The sequence below is a fragment of the Fukomys damarensis genome, unplaced genomic scaffold, assembly GCF_012274545.1.
Source record: "Fukomys damarensis isolate Sample0158 unplaced genomic scaffold, DMR_v1.0_HiC HiC_scaffold_23, whole genome shotgun sequence".
NCBI classification, from domain to species: Eukaryota; Metazoa; Chordata; class Mammalia; order Rodentia; family Bathyergidae; genus Fukomys; species Fukomys damarensis.
Genome location: NW_022900935.1, coordinates 28750006 through 28772493, shown reverse-complemented (window position 1 = coordinate 28772493; position 22488 = coordinate 28750006). Strand labels below are relative to the sequence as shown.

Here is a 22488-nt window from a genome sequence, read left to right as displayed (position 1 = left end):
ATATTTTTTTTTTTATATTTTGAGACAGGGTCTCACTAAGTCACTAAGTTTTCCAGGCTTTGTTTGAAATTGCAGGCCTCCTACCTCAGCTTCTCAGAGTACTGGGATTATAGTCATCCATCCCATCCCTCAGCTCATATTTCTTATACTTGACCTATAATAATTAAAATTGACCTCATTTTTCTTTCTTTCTTTCTTTCTTTTTTTTTGGTACCAATTTTGAGACAGGGTCTCACTAAGTCACTAAGTTTTCCAGGCTTTGTTTGAAATTGCAGGCCTCCTACCTCAGCTTCTCAGAGTACTGGGATTATAGTCATCCATCCCATCCCTCAGCTCATATTTCTTATACTTGACCTATAATAATTAAAATTGACCTCATTTTTCTTTCTTTCTTTCTTTCTTTTTTTTTGGTACCAGGGATCGAACTTGGGACCTTGTGCTTGCGAGGGAGGTGGCAACAACAATGAGCTAAATCCCCAGCTCTCTTATTTGTATTTTACTTTCTTCTTTCTCTTTTTTTGTCACAGAACAGTTAGTTTTTGCATCCTCTCTTTGTGATGAAGTCTTACTTTCCTTTGACATCAGATTATTTGGTTGCTTTGTTATCTCAGTTCTTTGGTGGGTTTGAGAAAGTTATGATTTTATGCTTGAGATATTTCTTGTTAGATTAGAAGCAATGTTCCTTCTGTTTTTCTTCTCCTTAAGTGGAAGTAAAGCTATTAAACCTTATAAAAATTTAAGTTTCTCTCAGGAAATAGAAATTGTACCCTGATTTAATTATTTTCAAATTATTTCTGAAGATACAACATTTGGAAGTCATAATGCTATTTATGGAGCATTTGCTTTATTCTAAAAGTTGAATATATATTTGTGAAGAATTATGGATGAGATTAGATGTGTTCAGGGTGGTATGGCCATAAACTGAAAAATTTCATACTTACCAATTATTTCATAGTTGATGGCAATTTAATGAATACCTTTTGGCTTTCAATAACAATAGTAGACATTTTAGTATATGTGCTCCCAAAGCAAGCATGATATGTAGATGTTTTAAAATTGAATTCTTTTAATACAACTCAGCAACCTGGGTCTCCTTTTCTCTTTTTATGAGTGAAAGGAGTTTGAAGGGTTTTAAGTTGATTGCATTGTCTCAAAGAGTTGTATGAATTAGAGGTAATATTTCAGCTGATGTCTTTCTGATTTCAAAATGTATTCTCTTTCCATTATACCACAATATGCAATTATTTTTTTTTTTTTTGGCCTGGATATTTTTTCCATTCAATGTGTGAGAAGAAAGATCTTAATATACTAAATCTTTTGGACTTGTTTTGCTAAATAAGCTCTGATTTCTGTTTAATACGAGCCATTTCTTTTTAAATAGGCAACAATGTGGGAAATGATGATGCCATTGGAGGAAACGTGAGCAAATATGTGGTGCTTCCAGCTGGTTACTGTGGACAGCCCAAGAAGGGACATCTTATCTTTGATGCTTGCTTTGAAAGTGGTAAGTGTATGAAAGAGTTTCACCTTTGAAGTTGTCTGCTAAGTCCTTCTTGCAGAATCTACTTTTATTTGAAAATTCAGTGGAATTTGGCCTACTTAATATTTTATCATAATGGCGCAAGGTGTTGGAAAAAGTTCATTTTGAAGGAATTAAGTTGAAAGTATGTACTTTTATTGCTGTAAATGATTAAAACTATAGTTGATGATACTATTTTGGAATAAAAGTTGAATGACTTCACTGTTTGTAAATTGTTATTTAATGAACACTGTGACCTGAGTATATGACATGCTTATGAAATTTACTCTATGGGAGAGTGGAAGTTTCCCTATTTAAAAAATTATAGAGAAGAGATTTTATCAAATAAATTTGACCAAAGGTAATATTTCCTCAGAATTAATACATGGCTACTCTGAAGAAGAAGATCAAGATAGTTCCCATCCAGTTTGAGTTTATTCTTGCTAATCTTTCTATGTTTTGAGTCATGTACTCTGAATGGTACATAGGAGATTCTCAGAATGTGTTGAGAATATTAATGAAAAATGTAAACATGATGTTATTTTTTGGTTGCTTGGTTGGTTGGTTGGTTGCTTTTTTTTTTTTATACCAGGATTAAATTTGGGATCTTGCACTTATGAGGCACGCAGTGGAACCACTGAGCTAAATTCCTGGCCCCAACATGATGTTATTTTGTAGGTAATTATCAATAGCCTTTAATTCTGAAGAAAACCCAAATGTATCCACACATGTGTTCATGTGTGTGTGACTGTTCTAAGAGATATCCCAGTGTCAGTTTTTATAAAAGTTCTCTGATGTCTAAAACATTATTTATACCAAAGAGTTGGAAAATTTTTTGCAGTGGGTTTTTTCTTCAATATTTTGGGATGCTGGAAATTGAAGCTAGAATCAGGCATGTTGAACAAGTGCTGTACTACTAAACTACATCCCCAGCTTTTGTTTATGCAATGTTTTTCACTTTGATTATTCTGTATGTATTAGTTTGGAATGGGTGGTGTAACAAGGTACTGCAAACTGAGTAGATTAAATAACAGATATTCATTGTCTCACAGTATCAGAGGTCTGGGATCAAGGTATTAGCAGGGCTGGTTCCTTCTAAATGTTTTGTAGAAGCATCTGTCCCATGCTTCTCCCTTACCTTCTGATGGATTGTTAGCAATCTTTGGAATTCCTTTATTAGTAGGAGCATCTCCTTGATGTCTCGCTTCATCTTTATATGGTGTTCTCCTGTGTCTGTCTCCAAATTCCTCTTCTTATAGATATGTTAGTTACACTGGGTCATGACCTACTCTAATTTTTTATTTTAACTTTATTACATCTGTAAAACTTCTCTCTAAGTAAAGTCATATTCTAAGGTTCTAGGAGTTAAGATTTTAACATAGGAATTTTGAGGGGACAGGACTCAATCCATTCCTCAGTATTATAATGTCCTTTCAGTCAGACCTGATACTGTACACATAATTAGGGCAACTTCCTTCTCCTTCTCCCTCCTCACTACTTCCCTGCCACCCCCTTCCATCCTCTTCCCTTGTAATAGTGTCTGGGATATAGTTGGTGCCTAGAAAATATCTTTGATTCTTTTTACCTTAGTTAAAGAAATGAAAGCTCTTTACAATAATAACTTTGTGAGACTAGTTACTGTTTTGAATTACTTAAAGATTGAATTAATCTATGATCCTTTCCTAGGACATGTTTTCCTTTTTTTTTTTTTTTTTTTTTTTTTTTTTTTTTTTTTTTTTGTACTGGGGATTGAACTCGGGAACTTTTGCTTGCGAGGTAGATAGTGGCATCACTGAGCTAAATCCCCAGCCCTAGGACATGTTCTCCTTAATTGTTCTCATTTTTCATTCCTTAGCAAAAAGCTCAGTACAAGAAATTACCCATCTTACCCTCATAATCTCTAAGTGAATAATGTATTTTTACTTGTAGTGTGTGAACAATTGGTTATATCAAGTAGATCTGTGTTAATTTCATCAAGATATACCATTAGAGGCAAACTCAGAAGTGTCTAATAAATTAAGTCTTTATCTGTGGTATGATACTTAACTAAATGTATATTTAGATGAAGATCTCAAGAAGCACAAGTGAGGCAGTAAATAGAATTAACCAAGAAAAGAAGAAAAGCTAATAAGGAATGTGTTTATGAAAAGGTACAGCAATAACTGTAGGTAGCTTAGTGATTCCATTATCTCTGAAACTCACACACAGCTTACATATCTCTTTTACCTTAGAGATGTTCTTTGAATACCTAACAATTCTGTCCAATGATAGACCCCCAAATCTTTATAAGATTTATATCCCAATGTGGATTTTAGGCCCTAACTGATCAGATAAGACAAAGAAGGTCACTATATATTGGTTAAAGGAACAATTTAACAGGAAGAGATGATAATTGTAAGTATATATGCACCAAGTGTTGGGACATGCAGAATAATAAAACAAGTATGACTAGTCCTAAAGGGAAAGATAAACATAAACTCAGTTATACTGGGGCACCCCAATACCCTACCATCACAATAAATCAACCAGACAAAAATATTAGCAAGAAATTGGAGTGTTGAATGAAACTTTGAACAAATGGACTTAATAGATTTCTACAGGATGTTCTGCCCAAAAACTAAAAACATATTGTTATCAGCAGCACATGGATCTTTCTCCAAAACAGACCACATACTAATACACAAAGTATGTTTAAATTAATGCAAAAATTGAGATTTTCCTGTGCATATTATCTTACAATAGTGCAAAGAAACTAGAAATCATTTGAGAGTAAACTCATAGAAATTATAGGAATACATGGAAATTAAACAATAAACTCCTGAATAATCAGTTGATCATGGAAGTAATCAAGAAAGAAATTAATTCCTAGAATCAAAGGATGATGCCACTGCAACATACCAGAACCTATGGGATACAATGAAAGTAGTCCTAAGAAGGATGTTTATGGCTATGAAGGTGTACTTCACAAAAACAGAGCAAGCCCAAATAAATAACTTAATGATATTCCTCAAAGTTGTAGAAAAACAAGATCAACCCAAATCAAAAGGTAGTACAAGGAAAAAAAATATAAAGACCAGAGCACAAATTAATGAATACACCCCCTCCACATGCACACAAAGAATCAATAAATCAAAAGATATGTGTTGAAAGAATAAACAACACAAACCCTACCAAAAAAGGAAAGACTCATCTCCATGCAATTAGAAATGAAAAAGGCAGTCACAGCAAGTACTGTCGTCATCTAGATTAGTAGCAAGTATTTTGCAAAGCTGTGCACCATTAAACTGGAGAATATAGGAGAAATGGATAGATTCCTAGATATGTATGAATGACTGTGGGTGACCCTGGATCCCAGGCCCCATGCTGGGGCACCACCTATAGCCCACTCATTGGGCCAGTCTTGCTCCCCAACATAGAGCTGCTACTTTGTTCTTTCTTGACGTGAGGGTGAATGAAGATGAATGATAAAGAGACATGGAGTAAGCTCAACATGTGGGCAGACAGGGGGCTTATACCTCTAGCAGGCAGAGGAGCCCCGAGTCTGTGGCTCACCTCGCTTTTATTCATCCATACACGGGCACAAGCACTCAAAGTAACACAAGATTCAACTGGTGTATGATAACCATTAGTACATTCTGTGGTAAACAATCTCAGCTGTGTTAACAATACAGTACAATAAAAATGTTATATATATATATGGAAAATTTCACAAGAAACCCAGTAATTTGTACAATTAATATGCACTAATAAATATAATAATGATAAAAAGTCTTTATGGATGAGGGAGGCATTTTTATAGTGTTCTGTTCTATCATGGTCTTTGTCTTTTCAAGAGAAGAATTATTGTGGAAGGTAAAATAATAGAAATGCAGTATGCTTCCTTGATTTATCATTACCTTAGTCCTACTGAATAGCCTAAAAACAGTAAAGATAGATTAACTTGACTCGATACTTTTATCTTACTCTTCAATTTATTGCTATATTCATGATCTGTGCACCAGTTACAGAGCATTTGTATTGAAGTGTCCTTTAAATATGGGAGAACATACTTGTTTAAAACAAATGTGTTGGAAGAAATGTCTCATAGGTTAGATTTTATTGCCACATTTAAAAACAAATACTTGCACACATGCACTGGTTAGTTCCTTCTCAATCTTTGTGTGTGTGTGTGTGTGTGTGTGTGTGTGTGTGTGTGTGTGTGTGTGTTAAAATTACTTGTTACACTGAAGTTAGAGAGAGTAGTCAATTTTCAGTTTTCATAATTATTGAGTAGTGCTCCAACGTAGAGGAATGCATATTCTACTTATCAATGTAGAAAAAGATATTGAGACTGTTTAAAAACATTATATAAATGTTTTCCTCATTTTCAAATATTAATGCTTAAAGATATTTAATGGGAAATCATGTAGTGGATTTCTTGGATTCAGAGGATATAGTTCTGGTTTTGAATTTTACTAATTACTGAGTGACCTTGTTAAAGTTACTTAGAGTATTCTTGGCAGTCTCTAGAAAAACAGATCAAACCGGATGTATATACTAGACTTATCTCTGAAGGTATTGGTTTGCAGATTTATCAAATATGGCAAGTGGAAAATCTGTGGTTGGGACCTCAACCTATAAATCTAGGGAAGAGCTCATGCTCAGTTTTGTTTGAAGACTTTCAGGCTGAAGAGCCAGGGAAGAACCATTGTTGCAGCTCTGATCTTAAGGCTGTTGGCTTTCTTCTCACTTGTTCAAAGAAGTCAGTCTTACTTCTCAAACAAGTGAAAGCAGCAAATATATGAAAAAATGTTCAATACCACTCGTCATTCAAGAGATGTAGATGAAAACAAAACTGAGATTCCACCTCACCCCAGAAAGAATGGCTGCTATCAAGAAATCAACCAATAACAAATGCTGATTGGGGTTGTGGGGAGAAAGGAACCCTTCTCCATTTTTGGTGGAAGTGCAGACTGGTGCAACCACTGTGGAAATCAATATGGAGATACCTCAATGAACTGGGATTAGAAGTTCCATTTGACCCAGCTATTCCTCTGCTGTGTATCTTTCCAAAAGAATTATACCACAGCAATATATGCACATCCATGTTTATAGCGGCACAGTTTGTAATAGCTATAACTTGGAAACAGCCCAATTGCCCATTAGTTGGAGAATGGATAAAAAAGATGCGGGTTTTCTATAAAATGGGGCACTATTCAGCCATAAAGAATGAGAAACTAGAGTCATTTATAGCTAAAAGGATGCACATTAAGGCCATACCCTTAAGTGAAATAAATAGGACACACGTGTGAATACTGAATAGTTTCTCTGGTGTGAGAAACTAAAAGTGCAAATATGGTACAAATTATGTAATTGATAATGTTAAATAGGAAGAAAAGAGCTAAAGGAATAGTGGTAGTGGGAAGGGTAGGGGAAAGTGAAAAAGGGAAAAAGAAAAATAAGAGAAGAGAAAAAAATGGCAATAAAGTCTTTGTGAATAGGGAAGAGTGGAGGGGATAAAGGAAAGACAGGGGCATGGGGAAAAATGAGAACCAATATACATCATGTAAAGGTACAAGATCCCAATGATGAATGTACTTGTATTGTATACCTAAAAAGTACCAATAAACAATGAAGAAAAAAAAATAAATGTCTTTTGTTCTATTTAGCCCTTTAATCGATTGAGTGACATTCACCTACATTATGGAGGGCAATATGTTTTACTCAAAATCTGATTTAAGTATTAATCTCATACAAAGCATCTTCCCAAAAGATGCCCAGACTAATATTTGGCCACATATCTGGGTACTGTAGCCCAGCTGAATTGACACATTAAAATTAGCTATCATATCTTTTCAAACTTTAGTGTTCTTGTTTTAAACTATGTGAAATAATGAACTATCTTACAGAATGGTTGTGAAAATTACATAGGGTAGTATACCAAATGCCTAAGACATGGCAGTCACTCCATAAATACCAGTAATAGTAACTTACCTGAAACTTTTATCTCTCTTCCACATTCTCTTCTGTCCTCTTCATGTTCTTCCCTGTTTAGAGGGAATAGAAAGAAGGCCTGTGACCGTTTAGCATGTGATACAGAATATTCACTTATGGTTTAAAAGAATACATCACACATCAATTGGTTATTTAATAAAATAAAATGACAGTTCTCTATCAGCCAACAAAGTGATAGAATCATTTACAATCACTGTTTTGACAACAAAGTATTGAATACCTATTAAATTCTGTCTCCATTTCACTAGGAAGCCAAAGAGGTTTAGTGATATCCCAAGGTAATAGAGTAAACAAGAGGGTATATTTGAGTGAAAAATCTATGGAGGTAACATATAATTAAAATGAACAGAAGCAAACACAAAATCATAGTAGTCAGATTCAGAAAAGAACTGATTAAAGTCTTTAGCACAGCCTTATTATCTATTGAGATTTAAGGATTTAACATTTTCTATGACTTGATCCCTACCAGTCTCTCCAGACTTTTTAGTTAATCCTTCACTTTTCAATTTTGGGCTGTACTAATAGAACTTTATTTATCGTATATGTGATATAGTTTTATGCTTCTTTTCTTTCACTTACATGATTTCTCTTCTTTAAAATTATTCCTTTTTTCTCCTAACTTACTTTTATTCATCATTCAAAAAGCCTCAATTCTCTGACCAAGAAGACTTCTCTGAAGCTCTTTGTTCATTTAAGAGAATGTCTTCATTATTTCTGAAGCCTGTGTTGTCTTAAGCGAATGCTTTTATTACTTGTAATATCTATATTATCAACTACTTTTGGATTTATTTTTGATACATCTTAACTACTTTTGTGATTCAGATACTGTGTACCCCATACATTTTATAACCCTTGAAAATCAAACACAACTATATATCAGTAATCTTTTTCTTGGATAAAAGTTAATGGTATATCCAAGTATTATCCCAGAGACCATACCCTAAATTTCTCTAGACATATTGATAAACCTGAGGCTTTACGTTTTATGATTGTTTTGACTTTTCTTTCATTTTTTGGATTTTTGTTTTGATATCTTCCCTTTTTTTCTTTCTGCTTTGCTTCATATCTGATATGGAATTTAATTTCATATCCACAAAGAAATATGTGTGTAGTCATACAATTTTCCCCCTCTCTCTCTCTCTCTCTCTCTCTCTCTGGTGTTATAGTTTATGTTGAGATGTCCTTCATGAGCCTCATGCGCTCATAAGTGGAGCTTTTGGAAGTGATTGGATTATAAGGGGCTTATAGCTGACTTACTATTAGGGGTGGGAGTCTGGTAGGAAGAGGAGAGTCTGGGAGATGGATGTAGGGCCTGGGAGCATTTATCTCCCTCCCAGGCTCCTCCTTTGATGTCTCTGTTGCCTGGTGGCACGACTTGAGCAGCTTTTCTTTACCATGACCCTGAGCAATGCCACTTCTGCCCTGGAGCCAGCCAACCATAGTCTGAAACTTTTACAAATTGTGAGCCAAAATAAACCTCTCTTCCTTAAGTTGTGGGTATTGTTATTGTATCTTGGCAAGAAGTGCAGTAACTAAGATATAAATAGATATTTAGATATAGAAGTAGATGGTAGAGATATATCAGCTTCAACGAACATTCCTAACCCTTGTTTGTTTGTTTGTTTTTAAGATAGTTTTACTAAGTCACTTATTTCCCAGGCTGGGCTTGAGCTTATAATCTTCTTTCCTCAACCTCCCAGAGTCCTAGAAAGATTTTTTTAAATTACAGAAGTGATCCAAAAATGGGCATCTGAAATGAATAGACATTTCTCAGACAAAGAGGTAGAAACAGCAAATAAATCTATGAAAAAATGTTCATCATCACTGTTCATTAGAGAGATACAGATGAAAGCTATACTGAGATTCTACCTCACTCCAGAAAGAATCAACCAATAACAAATACTGGTGAGGTTGTGGGGGAAAAAGTAACCTTTCTCCACTGTTGGTGAGAGTGTAGACTTATGAAGCCACTATGGAAATCAGTATGGAGGTACCTCAAAGAACTAGGATTAGAGGCCTCATTTGATTCAGCTATTCCCTTGCTGGTTATCTTCCCCACAGAATTTTTAAAAAATTTTACCACAGCAACATATGTGCACCCATGTTTATATTGGTATAGTTTGTAATAGCTAAAACTTGGAAACATCCCAGTTGTCCATCAACTGGACACTAGATAAAGAAGATGTGGTTTTTTTATAAAATGTAGTATTACTCAGCCATAAAGAATGAGAAACTAGAGACATCTATTGCTAAATGGATGCACATTGAGGTTATAATCTTGAGTTAAATAGGGCACATGTGTAAATACCGAATGGTTTCCCTGATATTAGAAAAAAAGTGTAAATAAGGATCAAAATGTATGATATATAATATGAAATAAGAAGACAAGGTCCAAAGTTATGAGAAGTGGGAGGGTAGGAGAAAGGAAAGAAGGGCAAGGAATAAATATGAGAAAAGGAAAAAATGGAAACATAGTCATAGGGAAGGGTGGAGGTGTTGAAGGGAGGGCAGGGGAATGGGAAAAAAATATGAACCAAGATGTATTGTATAAAGTTACAAATTCCCAATGATGAATGTCATCATATTGTTTACCTAAAATGTACCAATAAACTTAATGAATAATAAAAAAGGAAGTGAACATAATTTGTAATTGGATTCTAAACATCTCTTTTCCATAGTACCCTATAGCTGCTTTACCCCATTTATGGATCATTTCTTTTCTCCTGTCCTGTCCATTTCAAAATCTCCTTGCAAGTCATAGGATAATTTATTTATCCCCAGCAGCTTGAGGTTATTCTTGTTTTAAAACTTTTGAGGTCTACCCAGGCCCCAATTTTTTAGGTATACGTAATTTAAAGTTTCTTAAAAACTGTCCAATCACTGTTAGATCTAATTTTTCCATATAGTCCCAGCAAGAAACTATCAACATATGTTAGTGTAAAGAGCAAAATAAAAAATAGATAATAGAAAATAGGTAGATCTCTCTCAAATGAGAAGGGGATCAAGAGATGGAGGCAAAGAGAGGGAGATGAGGGAAAGGGGATGAAAAAGGGAATTAAAATGTGTTATGTACATGTGTCAGCTCCCCACAAGGAATGTAAACATTATGTAGTTGAAACATGTACTATTTTTTTCTCACTGAGTTTATTGGTACATTTTAGGTGTACAGTACAGTTACATTCATCATTGGGATCTTGTACCTTTACATGACAGGTCTTGGTTCTCATTTTTTCCCCTTTCCCTGCCCTCCCTTCACACCCTCCCCTCCCCATTTACAAACATTTTATTCCCATTTTTTCATTTTCTCCTATTTTTTTCTTCCCCTTATTACCTTAGAAAACTATAAATACTAGAGTTATAGACTCATTAGGCCTGTAGTCTTTCTTCAGGTTTTTAAGACTGATATTTTTTTCTTTATAACATGAAGAAGTATCTTTCTAGCCTGCTAGATCCATTTCATACTGCCTTTATCACTACACTGTTGCCACATGTTTGAAGATTTTTTAAAAGAGAAAACTTATGTACAAATTTAGTGTATGGAGCATATCAATGTGGATTATTGAAGCCTGTCTGGCCTAATTGATGATATTATTATGAACAAATAGTAGAATATAGGAAAAATGTTCTGTAAGTTAAAAAATCTAAGAACTTTTCATGTTGTTAATCTGTGCTAAGGTAGAAGTTTCTTAACACATTTTCAAGTCAAGAAACCGGAGTAATTTTAAAGTAACAAACAACTTTGTGGAAGGACCACAGATCATTTCTACTTATGTTGCATTGGACAAGCATGCCATATGGTTATATCCATTTTTAGGGGGAAAATATTAAATTCTCTGAGGTTCCTTGAGAGTGAATAGAATAAAGTTAATCAGAGAAATATTGAGCATTTATTACATTCCAGTTACTATGCAAGAAATTTATATCTGTAATTCTTATATGGAGCTGAAGAAATAGTACTGTTTTCCTTATATTCCAAGTGAGGAAGTTAAGGGTCAATTCTTGAATAACTGTAAATAAATGACAACAGCCGGGATTTGACCATAGTCTCTCTGGCTGAAAGGCCTGGGCTCTTTCTATTGTAGTATATCATATATTTCCTTTACTTTGCAGTTTTAGTGTCCATAGATGAGTTGGACTGGAAGGTTTAAGTTTAGGATAATATTATTGATTGTTCAAAAATAACAAATTAACTAAGTATACGAGTGATGAGCTCATGTATCTGTGTGCACTGTCACCCCCCCTTCTGCATAATGAAGGGGTTTGAAGCTGATTTTTTGGGGATTAGTAGGTTATCTCTAAGGCACTCTGGTGGTTAATTTTATGTTTCAACATGAGTGGGTCATAGTATTTAGTTAAAATTATTTGGGGTGTGTTTGTGAGGATGTTTCTACATGAGATTATTATTTGAATCAGTAAGCTCTATATAACAGACATGCCCTCCCCATGTGAATGGGCTTCATTCAATTGAGGGCCTAGATACTGGAACTACACTACAGGCTCTCCTGAATTTCTTGCTTATAAACAGCAGATCTTGGTATCTATGGTCTGAATTCCACAAGCCAATCCATTAGAACAAATTGTGTACCACACACAGAAACACACAGACACACATACATTCACCCTACATCTTATTGGTTCTTCTTCTCTGTTGAACCCTGGTTCATATAGACACAAACAATTCTGAGATGATGTGATAATGAAATTAATCAGCAATAATGAAGAGCTTCTATTTTAAAGGAGAGCCTCATACTTTTTCTCATTCCAGGAAGCATTTTATTGAGGATCTTTAATGATATTTTTACATTGATATTCATACATTGTCTTATCACTTTGATATTAAATAGTTGATACCAGTAGGAAGCTAATTGACCAAATGCTTAATTTTTTATTTTCTGAAAGTGCTGGCTGCTTGTGTGGATCAGTATAATTGCATCTCTGGCAACATGCAGCTTATCTTACCTAAAACAGGTCACAAACAATTAAGAACAAAAATGTTCTTTTACAAATTTTATATTTTCTCCTGGCAACTGCTCTGCAACTCCAGGAATAGATTAATGAATGGAGTATGTACAAAATGATATAAGTTTGCATATGCGACATTACTCAGATGTCTCAACTCCGGAAGAAGCATGTGAATGATTTATGGAATTGATATTAATCTCTTTCCAGTAAATGCATTACTTCAGTTACACGGGAAATTGATGGTACTCCTGTAATGCCAAATTAATTTTTTTCTTGCTGGATCAGCATTGTAAATAGAATTAGATTTTAACCCTCCATACATCTAAACAGGGTAAAATATGGGAAGCAATTTTAGAAGTAAAATTTGGATGTCCACTGCTGATGGGAAGAATATATATTTTTCTTTGTGTGTGTGTTTTCTTCTTTCTGAGATTTGTGGATCCAAGAATATTGGATCATATTTAGGAATAGATAATTGTAATTGAATCTGAATATTTAACACAGGGCTATATAAATAACAGTGCAGTAAATGAGAATTATGTATTAAAGACCTCCAGTATTCTAGAGAACAATGCTTATTTTTTAAGCAAGGATTCTTAGTCACTAATAAACATTATTTGTAATCCAGGCATCTGCATAAAGGAAACTGGAAACTTATCAGGCAGCTTCTTTCATCTACAGATGGCCTTCATGATCTAGAGTATATTTCTCTCTAAGTACTTTATATTCCATTCCCTGCCCTTCAGCCTATCTTTCTTTCCAAGACTTAGTTTTTGTTTCAGGCTCATTGTGGTATTCATTTGCGAAAGGGTTGACTTGGACTTGCTCAAATAACAAACTCAATCTTATATTTCAGTTCCAAATTATTAAAAGAAAAATAAGGCTGGCTCAGCTTGGATTTAGTCAACTATGGTCAAGGACAGTGGTTGTTGGGTATGTGGGCTGCCTTTCCTGGGATTTGAGTAGGACAAATTCTCTATGATAATATTGTGTGTGTGTATGTATGTGTGAGTGGGTGGTTGGGTGGTGGTGGACACCTCTAATATACGTAGTTGCAGGGTTTGCAGGTCTGCAATGGTTTTTTTTCTGCTTGGTAAGTCTATGATTTTGTTTCTTAGCAACCACTTCATACCCTAATGTTCACTTCTTGGCTGCTAGCCATTAGATGTCCTAGCATTTGGTCTTGGTTTTCATCCCAGTATGCTTCATCCCTTTATACCTGAGCCATTCTTTTTTGTACTGGGGATTGAACTCAAGACCTTGTGCTTGCGAGGCAGGTGGCAGAACCACTGAGCTAAATCCCCGGCCCCCCTGAGCCATTCTTGAACAAGGATAATGTCTGAGATGGTCAGAGCTGCTGCCATTCAGCCTTTTTATTTGATATGAAAGAGATCAATCCCGGTCACTAGCCTAAAAGTTGTATAATTTTATGCATAGTTTTTATAGGTATAGCTTGAAGAACTGAGATTTTTCTTGATCCCCCTTTTCTATGTCAGAGTTTTACTAGTCACCGGTTTAGAATCATAGAATTACTGTCTCTTTAAGCTTGGTGTATGGTCTGAACCCTTGCCATCTAGATAGGAATCTTGGCCAGAAAGCCTAATTTTCATGTTTGTACCAAAATCTGCTTTCAGTTTTTGTAACCAGTGACTAAGGTCCAGTTGTAAGCAGACATATTTTCATAGGCCAGCAAGTAGAAAATATGTTTTGTCTACACTTATTGCATATGCCTACTACCTGTACCTTTCGAATCATTTTTGGCCAAAACCATGGCTGAGCCTCCTTTGCCTTTTGGGCATTATACATTCAGACTTCCTGATTGTTCGTGCTGGGGTTACTCTCTTCTGACCTAGCTCTGGATCTTGAAAGCATACTTTGCTTACGATAGTATGATCCTGATCATTCACTTAATGAATGAAAAGAAAAATGTAAAGTCTAAGTACCTTTGGGACAGAGCATTCCAGGAAGAAGTACAAAGGCCCTTAGATGAGAACATACATACATAGTGTATTTAAGGAACAGACAGATGAGAGATGACAGTGACTTCAACGTTATGAGAGGTATGGCTGGTATTTATAAAAATTAGGTGAGTATTTTCCCTTACCTGAGCAATACATATATTTAAATATTTTCACCCTATTTGTTTCTATAAAGAATTTTGATGTCCTGGGATTTCTGGCATTTATTCCCTATTCCACATATCTTGGTAGTACTTCACTTAGATATTTATTCCATGGTTTTATTTCTATTGTCTTATATTTATAGAACCCTTTGTTGGGTCATGAGGGCAGGTGTGAAATGGGAAGGGTAAGGACACATCTGACAGTCTCTGACTTCTAAAAAGCTGAAGTCCAAGTAAAGGATTCAGCACATTCATCAATGATGGCAGAAAATGAATCAAGCAGGGGAGAAGGGTTAAAATTTTACTCATTGATTTATTACTTATATATTTATTCAGAGTCCACTGTGTCAGGTTCTGTGCTAGATAGTAGGAACTCAGAGGTAACTAAGATAGGATCCTTGCTGTGAAGGTGCTCTCAGTCTGATTATGGATGCAAGTAAGTGCACTAAAGAACAACAGCAGCTGACAACATTGAAGTCACTGTTATCTCTCATCTGTCTGTTCCTTAAATACACTATGTATGTTCTCATCTAAGGGCCTTTGTACTTCTTCCTGGAATGCTCTGTCCCAAAGGTACTTACACTTTATATTTTTCTTTTCATTCAAATCTCAGTTCAAAATTCATTTTATTAGAGAAATCTTTATGGGGTTTATAACTTAATATAGTATTCTCTTTCCGTCTCCCTTATTTGCCTTCCCCTGCTTTTTGTTCTTAGCACTTATCATCACCAGACTTGTTAAATATTTACTTTTATTTGATTATTATCTGTTTATATTCTGGAAAGAATGTAAATGTCACGAGAACAATTTTGTGTGTATTTTCTGGGTACTTTATATTCCTAACACCTAGTATAGTGTCTCATACTTAATGAATAGTCAAAAGTCGCTTGATTAATAATCCAGCATAGTGGTACATGCCTGAAATTCTGTCTAGCACTTTGGGAAGTTGAGGCGGTACTGCAGATTTGAGCCCAACTTTGGCAATTTAGCGAATTAGCAAGACCATGTCTCAAAATAAAAGCAAAAAGGGAAAATTGGGATGTTGCTCAATGTGAAGACCCCAGGTTGAACCCCATTACTGTTAAAAAGGTTATTTGATTAAAGAGGTGAATGCATTCATTAAGCAATGAGTAGGGTCCATATAGGGTTGTGATAGAATCACCAAAGAGGGAGTGGCTGTTTTTCCCTGTGGACAGTGAGTGATGTCAGGAGATATGAGCTGAGAGTAGAGGAGTTTGGAGTAGACTATTTTCTCATGTGCTGCTAACACATATCAGGTAGGTCAATGTCAGAACATTTCAGAGAGTATAGCAGGGGAGTATGCCTTAAACAAGTATTTCTTTTTGAATCCCATCTTAATGGTGTGGAATTGTATATTAATACAATTTTTGATTGATTTTCTGTATCTTCACACTCTTTTTAATGCCTCTAATAGCAAGCAAGCACAAGCTTCTCCCTGGGCTGTGAGTTTCTTGAGGTAGGTAGGAACCAGATTTTTTTGTGATCCTGTGAACTTGGCATATCATTTAGAAATTACTTTGCCAGTAATAGAATTTTAAAAAATAGAAATTAATTAGAGGTCCCTTGGAGCTAGAATATTGTAGAATTCTGTGTTTCCCTTGGAGCCTGGCACCCATGCAACTATTAGATTCACATATCTATTTTTGTCATTGCACTGGTATGATTTATTTACATGTACATCCCTCCCATTAGACTAATACATAGCAGCTATGAAATAAATGTTTATAGAATGAATAAATAGAAAAATTTTGAGACCAAGAGAGAAAATTAGCATTTATCCAGGAAACCCAGGAAAAGGAAGAAGGGCAAAAGGTAACAGACTATTTTTATAGTACTGTGGTAGGCACTAGAGGTCAAGATTCCTAAAATAATCAGCTATTTATTAAAGTAATCAGGTGTTTATTGATTTTGTGAAGAAATGTGAGTGAATTATCTCCCCTTTTTTTCTAACCATGTACTTTCATGTCAGTGTTGTTTGGGTTAGGAGAATATAGAGAATGGGAGCTCTATCTATTTTGATGCCCGTAGATTAATTTGAGTGTGCCATCAACAAAACATCAGAACTGTCTGTCTCCAAATGTACACATCCACACGTGCAGCCTTGTGGCTCCCACAGTTCAGAGTTTGCTGCTAGGAGCAGACATTCATAAAGGATTTCTCTTGATAGTTGATCTTTCTACTCCACCTTGAAATCATTGCTATACACAAACAATTGAGGTTTAGTAAATGTTGCTATGAACGTTTTGTTTTTATTTTATTTATTTTTAATTTTTTAATTTTTTTGGTACTAGGGATTGAACTCAGGACCTGAGCTAAATCCCCAGTCCACTATGAACATTTTAAATATGACAATTTTAGCATTAATACAGAAAGGGAATGGTTATATTTAAAGTAGTACAATGAATGTACTCCTTCATTGTCTATGTCTACAGTCTTTCTTCTTTTAATAATTTTCATTTGTTTCATGAGCCTTTGTTCACTTACTCAACAAATATGCATTGATCATTCATTATGTGTGATTGTAGCTGTGTATAAGGCTTAACAGTTAAACTACAACAAAGAGCAGTCACTTTTTTTTCTTTAACATGTACTTTTTTTCTTAGTACTGTGGTTTGTAACTCTGAGGTAGAAGCATGGTATATGGAAAAGAAAATGTAGTTTCACTTCTGGTAAATTCTGAATTCAGATTCACCTTTAATACTTGTTCACTTTGTTGTTTTGATGAAATTTTTAAATTTTGTGGGCTTTTGTTCCTTCATTTGTAAAACTTAGCTGTTTGGGAATGAGTTAATACATTAAATATCTTGTTTAGCAATAATTGGTAAATATTATTATAATCAGTGGCCATTTTATAAGTCAACTATACAGTGATTTTTGGAATAAAGTGGTACAAAATCTCCTAAAAACATTATTATTAATCTTTATCATTGGGAAATTTATCTTCTAGTTGAGTAGATAATTATAAAGCCTAAGTAATATGAATTAAGAATTATTTTCATAAATATTTCAAGAAAACCATTTTCTTTCATAGAAAATTTTACAAAGTAAGGCAGTATAATTGTCAGTTGAGTTATATAAATAATAAGTGCTGTAAATATTCAAAAGTACATGAAATACAGATTGGCATCTTTATGATGTCTACTTCTAGATGATTCAAATTCAGGATGTCTGCAGATCACATTTTGAAATCCTTTTTTTTTTCCCTCAAATGATCTATTCTAAAACAGTGATTTTGTAATCATTATATATTGAAAACATGTACTAATAAAAGTACTTTATTATATTTTTGCCTTTTATATAATGAAAGTTTACATACTGTGAAAGTCACTCAATGTTTAGGATAGATGTTCAGGTTCCAGTCCTCAAAGTCTTCCTGTTATGTAACTCTTTGCTCCTTCCTTCATTATCTCAAGTGAGAAAGCACTAAGTCCTACTGATTTAATTACTGTTATTTTCCCTACTCTTCCATCCTCTTCATTAGTACCATGATTGTCTTAGTTTATGATTCCAGGCCTATGGCAGTGCATACTTTACTTTTTTTTTTGTTACCAGGGACCTAACTCAGGTCCTTGTGCTTGTGAGGTAGACAGTGAAACCACTGAGCTAAATCCCCAGCCCCATACTTTTCTAATTTGGCCTTTTCTCAACTCCTTTTTTTGAAAAATAGCTTGAGTCACATCACTCTGTACTCAGAAATTTTCAATAATTTTCCAGGTCCTTTTCAATGAAATGATACTTTCTCAATGAGTCCCTTATGGCCTTTTAGTTGGGACTCAACTTCTCCTTATAGGCTTCTTTTAATTTGCTATATTTACAAGTGATCTAGTCAATCCGAAGTTTTCATTTTACACTAAAAAAAATTTTCATGTGGTTTTCTTCATTATTATCTTCTCTTAATACAAAGTAAAAGAAAATAAGCACTAATACAATTGTGGTAGGGGACCTAAATATCCCACTATCACAAATAGATGGATCATCTAGACAAAAAATCAACAACAAGATACTAGAACTGAACCAAGCTTTTGAACAGATGGACTTAATAGACGTCTACAGAGTGTTCCACCCCACAAAATCAGAATATAAATTCTTTTCAGCTGCACATGGATTATTCTCCAAAATAGACACATACTAGCTCATAGAACATGTTTAAATAAATGCAAAGGAATTGAAGTTATCCTATGTATATTATCAGACCATAGTGCAGTGAAGCTGGAGATCAATAGCATAAGAAACTGGAAGAACTTCACGAACACATGGAAATTGAACAACACTCTTCTGAACAATCAATGGGTCACAGAGGAAATTAAAGAAGTTAGTCTGTTTTTACAAATAAGTGATAATGCCAATACAACATACAGGAATCTGTGGCACTCAATAAAAGCAGTTCTATGTGGAAAATTCATAGTAGTGAATGCTGACACTAGGAGAACAGAGCAAGCTCAAATAAACAACCTAATGATGAGTCTTAGGCTCCTAGAAAAAGAAGAGCAAGAAAAACCCAAACCTCATGCAAGGGGGGAAAATATAAAGATTAAGCAAAAATCAATGCAATGGAAACTAGGAGAATTATACAAAAAAATCAATAAATCAAAGAGTTGTTTTTTGAAAGAATAAATAAAATCGATAAACCCTTAGCCAACCTTGTCAAAAAACGGAAAAAAAAAAAGGCTCAAATCCATGCAATTAGGAATTAAAAAGGTGAAGTCACAACAGATCCAGGAGAAATCCAGAGGATGATCATCAATACCTACTTGAAGAACCTGTACTCTAATAAAATGGAAAACATCGAAGAAATGGACCGATTTCTTGATACTTATGAATTACCAAAGTTGAACGAAGATTTAAAAAAAATTGTAAACACCCCAATTACAATCAGTGAAATTGAAAACATCATTAGAAGTTTACCAACTAAGAAAAGCCCAGTTCCTGATGGCTTCACTGATGAATTCTACAAGACATTTAGAGAACTACTGCCATTATGCTAAACTTTTTTTTAGTTTATTGGTACGTTTTAGGTATACAGTACAGTTACATTCATTATAAACTTTTCAATGAAACTGAAAGGGAAGCAATACTTCCAAATTCATTCCTGTAAGCAAGAGTTACTTTGATTCCAAAACCAGGGAAAGACCCAACCAAAAAAGAGAACTACAGGCCAATCTCTCTAATGAACATACATGCAAAAATACTCAGTAAGAAACTGGCAAACAAAATACAGAGAGTCATCAAGAAGATCACACATCCTGTCCACGTCGGATCTATTCTAGGGATGCAAGGACATATGTAAATTAGTAAATGTAAAATGCTATATTAACAGAGTCAAGGACAAAAACCTTATGATCATCTCAATAGATGCAGAAAAAGAATTTCACAAAATTCAACACCCATTCATGATGAATAGATACCTGCAGAAAATTGTAATAGATGTTCTTTATCTCAACCTGATTAAGGCTATCTATGAAAAACTGACAGCCAACATCATAGTAAGTGGCCCAAAACTGAAAAACTTCACGCTAAAATCAGGAACAAGACAAGGATGGCCATGGTCACCACTCCTGTTCAATATACTTCTGGAAGCATTAGCCACAGCAGTTGAACATGAGAAAGAAATAAAAGCAATACAGACAGGAAAGGAAGAAGTAAAACTGTCATTATTTATTTGATGATGATATGATACTCTACATAGAAGCCCCAAAAAACTCTGACAAAAGACTACTAGACTTAATTGACACTTTCAGCAGAGTAGCTGGATAGAGTCATCACTCAAAAAATCAATAGCCTTCTTGTACACAACAGACTCACTGAGAGAGAAATTAGGGAAACAATTCCTTTTACAATATCATTCAAAAAAGAGAAAGAAATATCTAGGAATCAATCTAACAAAGGAAGCAAAAGACCTCTACACTGAAAACTATAGCACTCTGAAAAAAAGAGATTGAAGAGGATATAAGAAAAAGGAAATATATCCTGTACTCCTGGGTAGGAAGAATCAACATAGTGAAAATAGCCATACTTCCAAAACTGCTATACAGATTCAATGCAATCCCAATTGAAATTCCAACAGTAATTTTACAGATCTAGAGAAAATAATCCAAAATTCATTTGGAACCAGAAGAGACCAAGAATAGCAAAAGCCATTTTAGGCAACAGAGACATGACAGGAGGTATCACAATCCCCAACTTGAAAGTATACTACAAAGCCACTGTGATAAAAAGAGCATGGTTCTGACAAAGAAACAGACCCAAGGATCAGTGGAATATATTGGAAGATACAGAAACAAGTCCAGATGTACTCAGCTACCTCATCTTTGACAAAGGAGCCAACCATCCTCACTGAGGAAAGATAGCCTCTTTAATAAATGGTGTTGGAAAACGTGAATTTAAACCTGCCAAGGATTCAAGCAAGACCCTTATACTTTACCATGCATTAAACAAAAATCCAAGTGGATTAAAGGTCTAAATATTAAAACTGAAACACTAAACTTGCCGGAAGATAAGTTAGGCAGAACTCTAAGACATTGGCATAGGGAAAGACTTTATGAACAAATCCTCAGTAATATGGGAAATAGCACAAAGAATCAACAACTGGGATCTCATCTTTTAAAAAAGCTTTTGCACTGTAAAAGAAACCACCAACAGAGAGAAGAAACAACCTACAATGTGGGAAAAATTTTTACCAGCTGCTCCTCAGACAAAGGACTATTATCTAGAATATATAAAGATCTAAACAGAATCAGACTCCCCAATTATAAAGATCCAATTCAAAAATGGGCTTCTGAAATGAACAGACATTTCTCAGACATAGAAATAAAAGCAGCAAATAAATATATGAAAAAATGTTCAACATCACTGGTCATTTGAGAGATACAGATGAAAATAACACTGAGATTCCACCTCATCCCAGAAAAAATGGCTGCTCTCAAGAAATCAACCAATAAAAAATGTTAGTGGGGATTTAGGAAGAAAGAAACCATCTTCCATTTTTGGTGGGAGTGCAGACTGGTGCAGCCACTGTGGGAATCAATATGGAGGTGATAACTTCAAACAACTGGATTAGAGGTTCCATTTGACCCAGCTATCCCTCTGGGGGTATCTTTCCCAAAGAATTAAAAGAATCGTACCACAATGATATATGCACACCAATGTTCATAGTGGCAAAGTTTGTAATAGCTATAACTTGGAAACAGCCCAATTGCCCATCAATTGACTGATGGAGACTGGATAAAGAAGATGTGGTTTTTTTTGTAAAATGGATTAGTACTCAACCATAAAGAATGAGAAACTAGAGTCAATTCATAGGAAATGGATGCATATTGAGGCCATACTCTTAAGTGAAATAAATAGGACACACATGTGTAAATACTGAATAGTTTCTCTGGTGTGAAAAATTAAAAGTGTAAATAAGATCCAAATTGTATAGCTGATAATGTGAAATAGGAAGAAAAGGGCTAAATGTGTAGGGAAAGTGGGAAGGGCAGGGGAAAGGAAATAAGGGAAAAGAAAAATTATGAGAAAAGGAAAAAATGGAAAAAAGTCTTTGTAAATAGGGGAGGGTTGGGTAAGAGAGGGCAGGGGCCTGGGGAAAAATAAGAATCAAGATCTGTTATTTAAAGGTGCATGATCCCAATGATGAATATAACTGTACTGTACACTTAAAAAATACCAATAAACTCAATGAAAAAAAAGTAAAAGAAAGACCTGTGATTCTGTAGCTTTCTCCAATGCCCCCTCTCACCACTGTGTGTTTACCTTTTGGTAAAACAATTTATCATTTAAGATCTATTTCAAATATCTTCTCTTAAAAAATTTTTTTGTGATGTCTCCCTGCATTAAACTGATCATTTGTATTGTTCTTTTTTTTTTTTTTTTT

The 22488-nt window shown here is 34.6% G+C and overlaps 1 protein-coding gene across 3 annotated transcripts in view; it reads left to right on the top strand.

Moving 5' to 3' along the window:
• Positions 1-22488, top strand: part of Agbl4 (ATP/GTP binding protein like 4) — a 1213327-nt gene that overhangs the window by 94666 nt on the left and 1096173 nt on the right. For all 3 annotated transcript variants that reach the window (XM_010610280.3, XM_033767837.1, XM_033767835.1), the window contains exon 2: positions 1382-1504. In XM_010610280.3, the coding sequence (XP_010608582.1) occupies positions 1382-1504 (123 nt within the window). The remainder of the gene's footprint in view (positions 1-1381; positions 1505-22488) is intronic.